This window comes from Sinohyriopsis cumingii, chromosome 4 (assembly GCF_028554795.1).
Source record: "Sinohyriopsis cumingii isolate HCF-2022 chromosome 4, ASM2855479v2, whole genome shotgun sequence".
Taxonomy (NCBI): domain Eukaryota; kingdom Metazoa; phylum Mollusca; class Bivalvia; order Unionida; family Unionidae; genus Sinohyriopsis; species Sinohyriopsis cumingii.
The window spans coordinates 36195660-36210217 of record NC_142964.1 but is presented as its reverse complement, the minus strand read 5'-3'; the positions used below and the strand labels follow the sequence as shown (position 1 = coordinate 36210217).

Here is a 14558-nt window from a genome sequence, read left to right as displayed (position 1 = left end):
AAACTTGACATTGAGAGACACATATCGACGATAGAGATAATCTGATTACTTATGTCATGATATGAAATAGTTATTGGTTCTGGATACATTTGAAGAAAAAAGTGGCCGCTCATGAGGGGAACATTTTCCATTTTTGGACTAATATGCTGGCCACTGGTCGCGTTAGAGGGGTAGCCGTTCTTGAAGGGTACTTTAAAATACAAACTCATCAGTGCCAAGGGATTCTGGCCATAAGAAGCAAGTGGCTGCTGGTCAGGGGGGCCATTCAAGAGGGGGACTACTGTAAATGGATTTTGATTCAGATTACAATTGTAACTTGCTGCAGACAATGACACAAGTTGCACCATGTTATTGTTGGTAAATCTGTGCAAGGTAAAATAAGCATGACTAATAGTAGGTTATCATTTAACATATTTTTCACTTATATAAGGAATGGGCAAGTTACGGTACAACACAGCACAGTAAAAACATGTCTTGAGAGAAAAAACCTTCTGCCAACAAACAACCGTCTCTAAATTCAGTTCGTGCAAGATGATCAGTTTTTAGGTTTAAAATTCAACTGGGCTTAAGAAGAAAAAAACACCTACAAATACTGCACATGCAGTTTATTCTTTATTCATAGTTCTTGTTAAATTAATGCATCTATTTTTCGTCTCAAAATAATTTACATAGCAATAAAGATTTACATTTATTATAAATCATTTACATTTAAATTTGAAGATTAAATATGTATTAGAATATGAATTACAAAATTAACTTAGGTAGTATTTATTTATTCTGTAGAACTCTGTAATTTATGTACACTGTATCTATAAATGACACAGTTAATTCAAATGTAGCATAAGTATTTCACAATTCGCTATGAAGATATGTTCTTGTCCTGTGTACGAATTAACAGTTTTGATCCAATTTTCAGTAACTATGTAACAAATATATACAAATAAATGAAATAAAAAAAATGGAACAAACCCATCAAGAAATAAATTAAATTTATTGAGACATAAAAATCAAAGGCTTAACTCAGGGATGACATAAAAAAATTAACTTGATAAAATAAGGGTGTAACCAGCCGCAATATAGTGAAAAGATGATGGCTTGGTATGGGTTTAATAACTGTAACATCAAAGAAAGTAGCAATCAACATATACAGTTTTGAGCAATAAGATGCACTTTAAAATAAATGAGCTTTTCTTGATGTCAAGAATTATAAATTTTAACTGAGTGAGGTATTTTTTTCAGCAATCTGAAAGGATATACCAACTCAACCCTGAATAAGCAGACATTAGATGCAGGGAAGAATAATCTAAAAATGAATGCTCTATATTAGGTATGTGTGGTCACCATCTTTAATGTGAAAATACTTATGAAAACACATATTTTAAGGAGCTATATGACTGACTTATTTACAATTTCCAAGAACTAGATGGGAACATAGTTTTAACGTTTCCATAACATCAAAGACAGTAGAACAATTCAATGGCTTGCCATTAGAATTCCTGTGCTTGTTTAATGCAACTTCCACATACAACCCCATTCCCAGAACACACACACACTCACACATGCACACAAACACATGCATGCACACACATACACACACACGCACAAAAACACACATCCTTTATATATTTGTCACATTCATGGCAAGTCTTCCATCTATGGCTACATATATTAAGTTTGATCAGAAAACATAACAAAATGTCACTGTTATTGCAACTTTTATACATTTGACCTTTGACACCTCCCTACCCCACCCCACTGGCCTCAATTATTGCCATCACAAGGGCAACCTCTGCACCAAGTCTACATCAACTGTTTTGGAAAAGACAAAATTACAAAGAGATGGATGGATTGAGGGGATCGTTATATCCCTTGCTAAAATTTTTTAAAAATCTAATTACCTGCTGATTATCTGTCAACATGACAATTGGCATTTGTCCAGCAAGATGATTGAAAAACCATTCAGCACAATGGAACGTGGCCCTAACAGTGAGTAAAATAGAAAAATCATTCAGCACATTGTTATTTAGTCCTAACATAATAAAAAGGGAAAACCATTCAGCGCACTGTTATATACAATCCTATCACTGAGTAAAAAGTAAAAACCATTGGGCACACTGTTATGTAGCCCTAACATTGAAGAAAAAGAGAAACCCATTCATTTTAATTTGCATAAGCTATGTCATCACTGACATTCAGTCCAGTATAAGAGTGTTTGATACATCATTGTCAATTATTTTTGAGGACCCAACCCTGGTTGTGGACTAATCAATGGTTAGTTTATTTTAATCAACCAACCCTGGTTGTGGACTAATCAATGGTTAGTTTATTTTAATCAAAACTGAATCAGTAAGCATAAGTATGACCCATAACTTTGAATGAATGACTTTTTAGGAATGTCACTTCTGATAAAAACTTGGGTCTAACATACAATGAATTCTTATCCTGGCATACACAAGAATTAACTACAAAAGTATGGAAAAGGTTTGACATACTACATAGTCTGAAATTTAAATTTGACAGAAAAACATTTGAACTTTTTTATTTCACCTTCATAAAACCTCTTTTGCAGCATGGGGATATTATCTGGGATAACTGTACCCAGTATGAAAAAGATGAAATAGAAAAATACAACTGAAGCAAGTAGAATTAATTGTTGGGCAACAAAATCTGATGCAGGTAGAATTGTTTGTGGGTAAGGTTTGTGAGACAGCTTCTGGCTCCTGGAAAAGACTCCATCTGCCGAAGAGTGGCTTTGAAAGGGAAAATGAGAAAATGTTCCCTCCCACAAATCCAGCAAAAGATGTGAAGCTGTGTTTGTATGAAGCTGTCCAATGATCTGGAATGGCAACCTTTGTGCCACATGTAAAGGTTTTTCCAGATCAACTTCTGCCTTTTAGGTGAAGAGATCTCTGATAAGAACTGGAGCAGTGTATTGAGATCCCACTGCATGCATAATGATAGAGAGCAGTTTCTTTTACATGCAACGATTGTGCTGACATTCTTAACTTTGGGAGCCAATATGTGAAGCAAATTCATTGGCATGGGTTTAGCAGATAGCCCACTTTATTCAGGATGAAAGTGCCTATGTTGATATATTATCCTTCACCTCTTTGAAGGTAAAATGAGGCATGATTTCGCTCAATGCAAAGGCTCGATATTTCTAAAATACCACTTCAGAGTCTGTACTGGGTCCTTAAGATGACCTTAAGATGAAGCATTCAGAATAATTACCCATGAACAGGAGACTAATCTTGGTAATGAATGCAGGAGGTTACATGAGTGATATTGATCCATCATGGCAGAACTGCAAGTAGATGGGTCCACCTGTAAGGAATGTATTGCTGATTGCCTGACAATTGCCAAAGTAGTGAGGAAGCAGAACTTATAAGATAAATGATCTAAGTAAGCTCTGAGAGCAGTTCAAATTGTGTCTTGTTCTGCCGTAATATCTATGATAACTTTCACTTTAGCAAGGGTCTTCTCGTGGGTCGGTGGTTCATTCCGGGCTTTTCCCGGGTTCTTCCTCCACCATTAATACTGGCTGCCATGTATAGCCTATCATGTGCTGAAAAATGGTGTCAAACCCTACAACAGCAACAACAATCTTGTTTATTTGAGTCTCCTAATAAAATGTTTCGGCAAGTGAACTCTACCCATTGTTGTGAAGTGGATTACTTATACTATTTCTTCTGAAGTATTATTTCTTCATTTGCGCAATGACATGTTCAAGTTTTGCAACGATTTATTTCTATGTTGCTAATTGTACATTACTGCAATTTAATTTTGCAGACAAAGTTTTTGTAAACAAAATGCCTTGTTCTAAAGGAAGTGATACATATACTGTCATGTGTGATTTTTTGGGTCTATGTCTGGTACCCTGTCTTGTTCAAGGTTAACTTGTGTGCGTGTGTGTGTGTGTGTGTGTGTGTTAATCCACAAAATCTATATTTAGCTTACCTGACCATGTTATCATCTTGATAATTACATTTGAAACATTGCTGAATCCATTTCTATCTGACAATGTTATGGTCTTGACAATTATGTCTGGTCATAATCGTCAATATTTTTTAAAAATCCACAGTGTGAAGTTCAAAGCTCTATCAAAACATTGCTGACCCCTTCCTGTAAACGTCAGCAATAATGGTATAGTAATAACCATAGTAATAACCATAGTGGTACATGAACTTTAGGCTACAATTCTTTCAGTAACGAAAACCTGACATCCGGAAACAGACACTGGGAAAGATAACCGGATTACTTACCTTACCATAATTAAATACTGGTTCTGGACACATATTAAAATAAAATATGGTTGCTTGTGAGGGGTAAATTTTACACCTCTACATTAATGTGTTGTCTGCTGGTCGCGTTAGAAGGGTGGCCCTTCTTGAGGGGTACTTTTGAACACAAACTCATTGGTGCCAAGGGTATCTGGCCATAAAGAGTGGGTGGCCACAGGTCATGAGGGGGACCAATGTACTTCCCTTCTTAAGTAAAGACTCCACCAACTTGCAAGTATAGAACTCCTAGAAACTAGGCAAAGGATTTAGAGAGCATTCTGCTTGGCACAAGTGGAAGTTATAACAGAGATATGTACAGGATTTTGTGCCAATCCATGTACCAAGGGGAGATCATTATTGCCTGACTGCCACATAGGTGGGCAGATAACTGTTAGCTTCTTTCAGCTAAAAGTGTTATCTGGGAGGACTAGATATGCGAGATAGAAGTAGTTCTCCTAAGGTATTATGATTGGGTAACATTTAAAGAAGAAAGTAAATTATAAGTTTTAGTGTCAAAACACTTCCTTTTCTTATCAACATGCTCTCTAATGTCAGCAAAATATCAACCCACTTAAGTCAGTTTTTAGATGACAATTTTCATAATAATCAAAATACACATAACAATATCATTTACTATAAGGTACTACCAGTTTAATTTTTGCAGGGGGAGGGGCAACAATTTTCATTTGAGCAGAGCTATTTTATTTTATCTCAAGATAATTCTTTTTTTAAACAATGTAGTGTTATTTTCCAATAAATCAGAGCAAGATATTTTTCCAGCTCTTGACAAGGTGGACATTTTTTAAAAAGAAATGTCAGATCCCTGTGCTAGAACATTATATTTTTTATTCCTAACATGTTCATGGTATGCTATGTTCACATGGTACAAAATTTGTTGTGGTACCAAGTTCTAACATCTATTGTATTATTCAGCAAGTTTGATAAATATGGTAACTGAGCCACGGACATAATAGAACAAAGAGAACAAAATTCCAGGAGCCCACATTAGTCAGATGGGGGGGTCCACTGCCATCACAATTTGCAATTCGTAGAGACCTAGTGGAGAATTTTTCCAATGAGCCCACAGATCCTGTCTGTGGCCCTGTTGGTATATGCCACAAATTGTCTGAAGTCTGTGGTATATCTATTTTGCATTACTCAATAAGTTTGATAAATATGGTATAAACCACAAGCTGCTTGAAGCTAGTGTCATATTTATGGTACTCTTCCAAATGTTTGATAAATATGGTATATACCACAAGCTGCTTGAAGCCAGTCATACAAGCTGCTTAAAGCCTGATATATATTGCATTATTTCAATAAGTTTGATAAATTTTAAGTTAAATGAACAAAAGTTTGACTTGTATTTATTACACAGCTGCAAGGACTTGATGTTATTCAACAATATTACTGTAATGTTGCAAGAGTTATGCCACTGAGTGGCATAAACAACTTTCAGTTCATTATTTTCCTTTCAGATCTAAATATTTTGTGATACAATATTAACTGCAGATACAAGCTAACTGCTCCAAGTCAGTAAACCCAATATCTGAGAATTACCTTCTCTGCCACACAGCCAGACTTTCCCCTTGTTCCCTCTCACAATAGGCATATGTCTGAAACTCATTATGGAAAATGACAGACCTACGTCTCTTATCCTTCACAATGTTTTTCAATCTGCTGAGAAGTTTTCTACTCCCTTCATGCTGAACCTTGAAAAAATAGATAAGACATCAGTGTAAACTCTCACTTGGAAAAATAGCAGCAAAAATACAAGACATACTTTCACCAGTATTTGATTTTATATTGGAGTTTCAGGTTGATAACCTTTTGCCATCAATGTAAAGAACGAAACATATCATTAGTTTGAAAACTAAAGAAAGATGTTCTTGAAAAAAGACTCTAATGCATCACTACTTATTACACCAATAAAATCCCTCGCTTTTGGGATCGTGGCTCAGTGGCAGAAAAATCCACTGCCTTGGTAGCTCAGGACAACTAAACTTACACTCCAGGAAAGAAAGTTTCTCATAGTCACAGCTCTGTCAGGTAGCTGGATGACTTTAATTACTACCATAAAAAAATCAATTTTTATGGGCAACCTATAGGTCTGTTACCAGTAGTTGTTATTCATGCCAGTTGTTAACTGAATCTTCAATAAAAATGTGATACATACTTTGCAGAGTCAGTCATGAATAATTTATCAATAACCTACCTCCCTGCCATCGCTCAGAGGTTTATGCCAGATGATCAGCTTAATGTACTTATTTACTCTGAGTAAGGAGCAATGCAAAACAGCAATTATTCAAAAAGGAGGTGCCTGGAACCAATTTTCTTCCAAAACAACAGCATTCTTTTCTTAAAGCTATCATTCTTCGACTGCCCAGGGTTAGACCCATACTCTTCACACTGGGTTACCTCCCTTTGGAAGGATAACACCACTGCCATGATGATGTTAATTTGGTTGTAAAGTGTAAAGTGCCACCTGGCAAAAAACATAAGGTGTGCATCACCCTTAATTTAGACTTCATTTCTTTCAATCTGTTTTCTACAATGGCTATAGGTCAGAATGTTAAAATGTTGCCAAATGTGTAGGAAGAAAACACCAAAAATTCATTCCTTGCAGACGGGTGATGACATTATACAATAGCATGCAGCAGACATCATATACCAATAACATCACAATAAAGCAAATGTCAAACAGCTTACACATTTTGGTTATTTAAACCTCATTTATGACAGAGTATGAATCTGTGATTTGAAAGGCAGATTGGTTCCAGTCACTGTGCTGGTACACTAATGTGCAGAGACAATGGACTAAAGTTTCTATAACCCAGGGGTCAAACAGCCTATGGCAGCAATATATTTCACTGATGACATCTGACATCTATTGCCTGAGCATTGAAACCATGAACAAATTACAGGAAAAAGTGGGAATATTTATCTGACACTAACTTGATTTTTAATTTTGTTTTGTTCTTTTTTTCTTTCTATTTTACAATGAAAAAGGAAATATTAAAAATCACTGTAATCTTCAAATCAGTGACCTTTTTTGAAAAAATCCCCTTTACTGCTGAGAGTACCCTTAGAAACATGGTGCCCCATTCCACTGTCCTATTTTGAAAATTTCACCAACAGTTATGAAACAGTATTTCAGCCAGGCTTACACTGTGTACTGTGGTTTGTGTGAAGATTATTCCTGTAATACTGGATTCCTCCAGTATCTCAAGATAGTCTCTGGCCACCGCAGGATCTGGCATTAAGTAATGGGTTGCCTCGTTTGGGAGGAGATGCAATTCATCTGTAAAATGAACAGAAATATATTGCTTGTAAGATTACTTAGATTCAAATAAGGCTAAGAGTATATAATAATCTACAATAGCCATAATAATAATAATAATAATAATTACCTGCAATGAAGATCAAAGGTAAGAGGCAAAAAAATCCCTAACACATTTTGTTATGTACAATTTGTATTGTTTGCTGGATTTTCTCAATGATTATATGTTGTGCATATCTATATTTTGTAAATGACCTTTATCCATTATCAACTTAAGGGTCTATCTGATTAGTGACATTTATTTTGTAAACATAATATACAGCTAATATTTCTCGATGATTACAAATTAAATAATCAGAGGCAACCATGCTACATGTACTTGTATCTGAGTGTATGACATTAATTTTTCACTTGGAAAACTCTGAATGGCTCTATTATTGTGTCTTAGATTTTTATATTAATGTTATTTACTCCAAAATTATTTATTCCTACCTTAAAATTCAAAGTGGAATAAGTCTTATTGTTTTGTACAGTTTTTAATTTGGAAGGATTAATTTATTTAAATTATTCATTGGAATTACAAAGTGCTCATTAATACTTCTTGGACTAAATTGTTATTTTGAAATTATTGTGAATTCATTTAAGGACATTTTGGATTATATTACTGTGTTATACCAAGACCATTAACAAGTCACCATATTTCGGGCAATTGGCACATTTGCATTTGTGAAACTACGTGTAAATCAGCACATTCAATATTGGAATTTATTTGGATCACCACTGGAATTCATTTAGAACTCTATACATTTTGACCTGTGATAGAACTTTTAGGACTATTTGGGATTTAACTCACAATACTATAAGTTCTTTTTAAATTTTCACTTTGCATTTTAGGGAAATAAATTATTTCTGTTACTTACTTTAAGACCAAAGAGTCATAACAATCTCCCAAGACGTGATAATATTTATTACATGCCAAAAAGAAATGTTTTATTTCATTTGGTTCATTTGTGATTGAACATTTATGAATGGTAAGTACCATTTTTGGAGCTAATGGTTTGAAATACAGTAGAGTCTGATTGCTCAAAACACTACATTCAATTTTAATAATGGTAAAAACAATCCTGTCAAAGAAACTGCTAAAGTCAACAAAAGGTGAAACTTTAAACTTATGTTTTTTCAACATGTTCATGCTATTTGATTAAAATACCAGTGAAATACTATTAAAAGTATAAAAATGTTTGAAAATTTATTATTTTACTTCACCAGTTTGTATAACATGGAATGTATTTAAAAAAGTCTCAAAAACAGGTCACTGTAAAATAATGTACAACTTTTCCATGGCAGAAATCTTTTCATATGTATATGGAATACAAGATTTCATTTAAAAAAATCATTTTATTAGGAGCATGTAAGGTTAGCTGATCATAATTCACTATGTTTAGGCAACATAATTTCACTTTTTCACCTAATACTTCAAGGATCCTGTGTGAAGGTTCAGCAGGAATTCCGCAGAAAGCAATAAAATTTATTTAGCATTTATGATAATCAAATTAGCATCATACTAGCAATAGTAAATAAGAGTTCTTTTTTAACTTTCCACCTTCCTAACTAACGGCAAAATTTACATAAAGTCGACTGCACCGGTGGCCAAGTGGTTAGAGTGTCTGCCTCAGATGCAGTAGGTTGTGGGTTCGATTCCCGGCCGAGTCATACCAAAGTGTTACAAAAATGGTACAAACAGCTGCCTCGCTTGGCACTCAGCTTTATGAGGTTAGTATTAGGACTGGTCGGCCTGGTGTCAGGATAATGTGACTGGGTGGGACATCATGCTACATGTCTGCGGCATGATGCCCCAGTGCTAGACATCACTATAAACTGTCACACGGCAGACATCGTAGTGATATGACGGAAAAACTGTAAAAGCTACGTTAAAAGTCCAGATCACACACACACACATACATAAAGTCATTTTTAGTTTTATTATTAATGCAATTTATGAAAAAATGGGGATGAGAGTATGTTGTGAAATCAAGGCAAGGCAAAGTGAACTTTATATGTGTGACATGTTTTGGTGAAATGACAGACTTCAGGGCAAGTATTCTGCTTGATTTGCCATGTGACAAAGACCCTGTACATGTGTAATTTGACAAGGATAGTCATGTGATCAAAACAAATACCAACCTGTGTTTTCCTGACAGTTATTGAGGCACAGAGAACTCTGGCATGGCACTGTTTCTCGGCGATATATCTCCCTGACAACACACACTCCACCTCCCTTACTGCTCTTAAATCTCAGGAAACGGTTAGATTTCTGAAGAATGTCTGCCATTATGGATTCTATGTTTGTATTTTACTGGAGCATTTTAATAGAATCAGAGCTATTATGCTGCAATGAAGTGAAAATGCAAATTAATAATCAAGTAACAAAAACATTTCACGAAATAAGTACAGCAGTTAGGATTCTTAAAAAAATTGCAATCCTAGACATAAAAACTTCAGACACACCCTTCAAAATAAGAAGTTGAGGACCAAAAGTTGGGAGGAGAGACTTACAGTGAGACCTATGATTATTAATAATTAGTTAATATTAATAAAGTTTAAACAGTAATGTGAAGGTAGTAAATAAAACAAACAAAAATTAAGAAAAAGTACAACTCTTCTGTCTGATTAATCCTAATTCAAAGATACATCCTGCTTAAGGAAGCTCCAGAAAACTGTGGTAAAACACCAAATGTACAAGATTTTTTCTAGCAAAATATAAAATACCTCCCCTCATCCTAATTTAGAAGTTTATTTGTAGTCTATATAAAACTTTTCTTTCCTCAAACCCCACAAACCCATCCAATCAAACTGGAACTGAATCCTAAACAATGCAAGCAAAGTGCACACAGCCATGCACAGAGTAATGCACATGAACAATGACAAACATGCATAAAGTAATACACATGAACAGCGACAAACATGCACCAAGTAATACACATAAACAATGACAAACATGCACCAAGTAATACACATCAACAACGACAAACATGCTCCAAGTAATACACATCAACAATAACAAACATGCACCAAGTAATACACATCAACAATGACATACATGCACAAAGTAATACACATGAACAAATACAAACATCCATAAAGTAATACACATGAACAATGACAAACATGCAAAAATATACATGAACAATGACAAACATCCACAAAGTAAAACACATAAACAATGACAAACATGCACCAAGTAATACACATCAACAATGACAAACATGCACCAAGTAATACACATCAACAACGACAAACATGCTCCAAGTAATACACATCAACAATAACAAACATGCACCAAGTAATACACATGAACAATGACATACATGCACAAAGTAATACACATGAACAAATACAAACATCCACAAAGTAATACACATGAACAATGACAAACATGCAAAAATATACATGAACAATGACAAACATCCACAAAGTAATACACAAAAACAATGACAAACATGCACCAAGTAATACACATCAACGATGACAAACATGCACCAAGTAATACACATCAACAATGACACATATGCACAAAGTAATACACATGAACAATTACAAATATCCACAAAGTAATACACATGAACAATGACAAACATGCATCAAGTAATACACATGAACAATGGCAAACATGCACAAAATAATACATGTTAACAATGACACACATGCACCAAGTAATACACATCAACAATGACAAACATGCACAAAGTAATACACATGAACAGTGACAAACATTGACCAAGTAATACACATGAACAATGACAAACGTGAAAAAAGTAATACACATGAACAATGACAAACATCCACAAAGTAATACATGTTAACAATGACACACATGCACCAAGTAATACACATGAACAATTACAAATATGCACCAAGTAATACACATGAAGAATGACGAACATGCACAAAGAAATATACATGAAAAATGAAGAACATGCACCATGTAATACACATGAACAATGACAACATGCACCAAGTAATACACGCAAACAATGACAAACATGCACCAAGTAATACACATGAACAAAGACAATCAAGATTACTCTTTGTTCTAAAATCAAAGAGTCAACAAAATATTATAGCCGCAGTATTGGTATGAAAATCATGGTCATGACTGACATTTATGTGGCTGGGAACAGTAAAGTCTTTCTACACAAAAGAATCTATACCAATCTGAAGGGAGAAAAAAACTTTGATAAAAACAAATATAAAATTAAAATAACAAATGATGTCAGAAAAAGCTAGTTAACAAGTTATCTGCAACACTGTATCCTACCTAAATTGGCAAGCCAATATCAGGCAACTTGTGAAATATGTGTCTCTTGATTAGTTAGTTAATGATATCATTTGCACAACAGTGATGCCATTCCCATAATGGCTAGTTTGAAGACTTTCCATGGAACTTCAACAATTGGTTACTTCACAGCAGAACAGTGCATCATGGGACAAAAGTACATAGATGTATACATTTTACTAAGATGGAGAATGACAGATATCTGCAGACATGAGCACATTAAGATGCAGCTGTCTGTAAAGGAACCTGCAGTAAAATATAGATGACATTAATATCAACATGTATTTCTCCATCTGAAAATACTGTCAATCCTTTCCAGGGACCAAGAAGACATAATACATATAAAGTACATTTTCTTTTTTGTCACAATCTCAGAAACTACCTGCCAATGATTATCATACAAAACTAAATATTTTGAACTGGTTAATCATAATATATGTAAAGCATATTAGAAACTACCTGCCAATGATGATCATACAAAACTCTGATTCCAAATAAACAGAAAGTAACTATTCTGAGAAGAAAATAAGTCTCTTAAGTTGCAAGAAAATTTAAGGAAGAGTGGCAAAATGATTCTCTATGGGTAAAAAAGATGTAAAGAGATGATGACTGGTGTAAGGACACTGGAAAATGAAACCTGACTGCTATTATCCAATCTTCAAATATAAAGAATAAAATAATCACTTTTTCTATTTAATGTACAAATATACACACAGTTAGTGTATACATAATTAGAATGAGAAACACGTATACAAAGATCAATAATGGCCATGTCTGTCTCACTTTCTGCTCATCTGTTTCTTGCAAAATATTGTAAAAGAGTTTCTCTTTATTCAACCATAGACAAGAAATCTTAAACATCAGGTTCCTAAACAAGCAACAAACAATCCCAGCTATGAAAACATGGCTGTCAAAAACTAATGACCAATGAAATTTCAGTTTTAACTCACGAGATTTTCATTTTGACTTACAGTATTATAGGGTCAAGGGTCATATTGACTTCTTAGTTTTAAAATTTACAGAGAACCCTGCATTTATTTACAGATGATTCATTCTGTTTCTTTTACACTTTTATACACACGCACGCACACACACACACACACTTCTCACATACAATAACATGTATAAAGATGCCCATATCACACACATCAAAATCAGTGAAACTTTTTGTGACAGCTTTTGTTCTTGTATACTGATAAAGAAACTACTATGTCATTATTAAACTTAGAGTCTTTGACTTCTAACATTGTAAGATTGAGCCTTCAAATTTAGAATTTGACTTCCTGCATTTTGACCAAGGGGTTTGTGAGCCCCTGCTATGAATTGCTATTGAAAGCACTGAGATCTGCTTGAGATGCCGCACAGAACCAGCTGGTGCTACTGTTTAGAGTACATACTTTAACCAGTATAAGTACAAAGTTGCGATGGTACAATGTCATGTAGCATTAAACAGGACCAACAGATAATGCAACAGATGATTGAAACTTTGGCTGGAGTCAGCAGAAACAAGAATAATCAAGCAAACAGCTTACAATGTCATACAAAAACATGTACAACCTTGTCAACATCCCAGTACCTGAATTCCTCACCCTTGAATCTTCCATAACAAGATCAAATCATTCTCTACAATTTAGTCACTATAAGGTCTCTACCATGTCTTTAAATAATAGCTTTATGCCCAAAGTCAACACCACTTTGAAACTCCTCATCAACTATAGCAGCAAAGTCTCTCAGTTTGGTATCTTTCAAGACAGAACTCTCCATTTTGAAGTTTTTTGTTTTTTTTTTAACAGCACTGAGTCAAATTGCAAGTATTTATGATTCAAATGAAGTCTAGAATTTGATAGCTTGAAATTAGCCTGATAGTCGAGACTGAGTTATTTAAATCTTCCTTTTTTATATTTTTCTTTCCCTCTTATTCCATTACTGTTATCCAGTAATTAAATATAATAGTCATGTGTGAATGCCGTTTGTTAAGCAACATATATAGGTGATTTCTCACAAATTACCACCAAAAAAATGAAATTTCTTTAATTGCTGTACGACACAAAATCTTATACTAGCAGCTAACACATGGTGTGAAAGCAAAACGCTTTTTAAAAAAATTATAAAATTTGGTATACGAGGAACAATCTACTTTTCGTTTTATTTTTATGAAAACTAAATGACCATGGAAGTTGAACTATCAGATCAACATACTGGAAATCAGCTCTTCCCTAATCATTACCTTGATCTCAGAGATGACTGCATTTATTATTTTATGGGGTCGAATCTGGCCCAAGAAACCAAAAGCTATAATGGTTTCAGCACGAATAAGAACAACGGTAAAATCCATGCATTTCACGAGTGATATTTATGGGCGCTGCCATTGTTGTTGTTGTTGTTGGTTATATTTCTAGTACTTTATCGGAGCACCCCAACCTTTATCGGGTACTTATCCTTCGTTAGAGCCCGTATAGCAGATATAGTGTTGCTAAAATTATGGATGAGATTAAAGAAAACAATCAAGTTTTAAAATTTATATAGGTTTCTATTCTACCTGATTCAGATCGTCTGGTGTTAGAGTTCTGAGACGGCGAATCCACCAAATTTCCTTTGCTCTCCTAGTTTAATGGTTCCAGTTATTTTGTTGCTGTTGTTGCGTTGTGTTTGTTTTGATAGT

The 14558-nt window shown here is 34.4% G+C and overlaps 1 protein-coding gene across 1 annotated transcript in view; it reads right to left on the bottom strand.

Moving 5' to 3' along the window:
• LOC149800935 (DIS3-like exonuclease 1) overlaps nucleotides 1-14284 on the bottom strand; it is an 89394-nt gene extending 75110 nt beyond the window's left edge. Inside the window, exons 1-5 of the mRNA XM_089955002.1 lie at nucleotides 14124-14284; nucleotides 9745-9949; nucleotides 7448-7581; nucleotides 5841-5992; nucleotides 1899-1980 (exon numbers count right to left, since the gene is read on the bottom strand). Coding sequence (XP_089811128.1) covers nucleotides 1899-1980; nucleotides 5841-5992; nucleotides 7448-7581; nucleotides 9745-9892 — 516 coding nt within the window. The 5' untranslated portion in view covers nucleotides 9893-9949; nucleotides 14124-14284. The remainder of the gene's footprint in view (nucleotides 1-1898; nucleotides 1981-5840; nucleotides 5993-7447; nucleotides 7582-9744; nucleotides 9950-14123) is intronic.
• Between the last annotated feature and the right edge of the window lie 274 nt (nucleotides 14285-14558).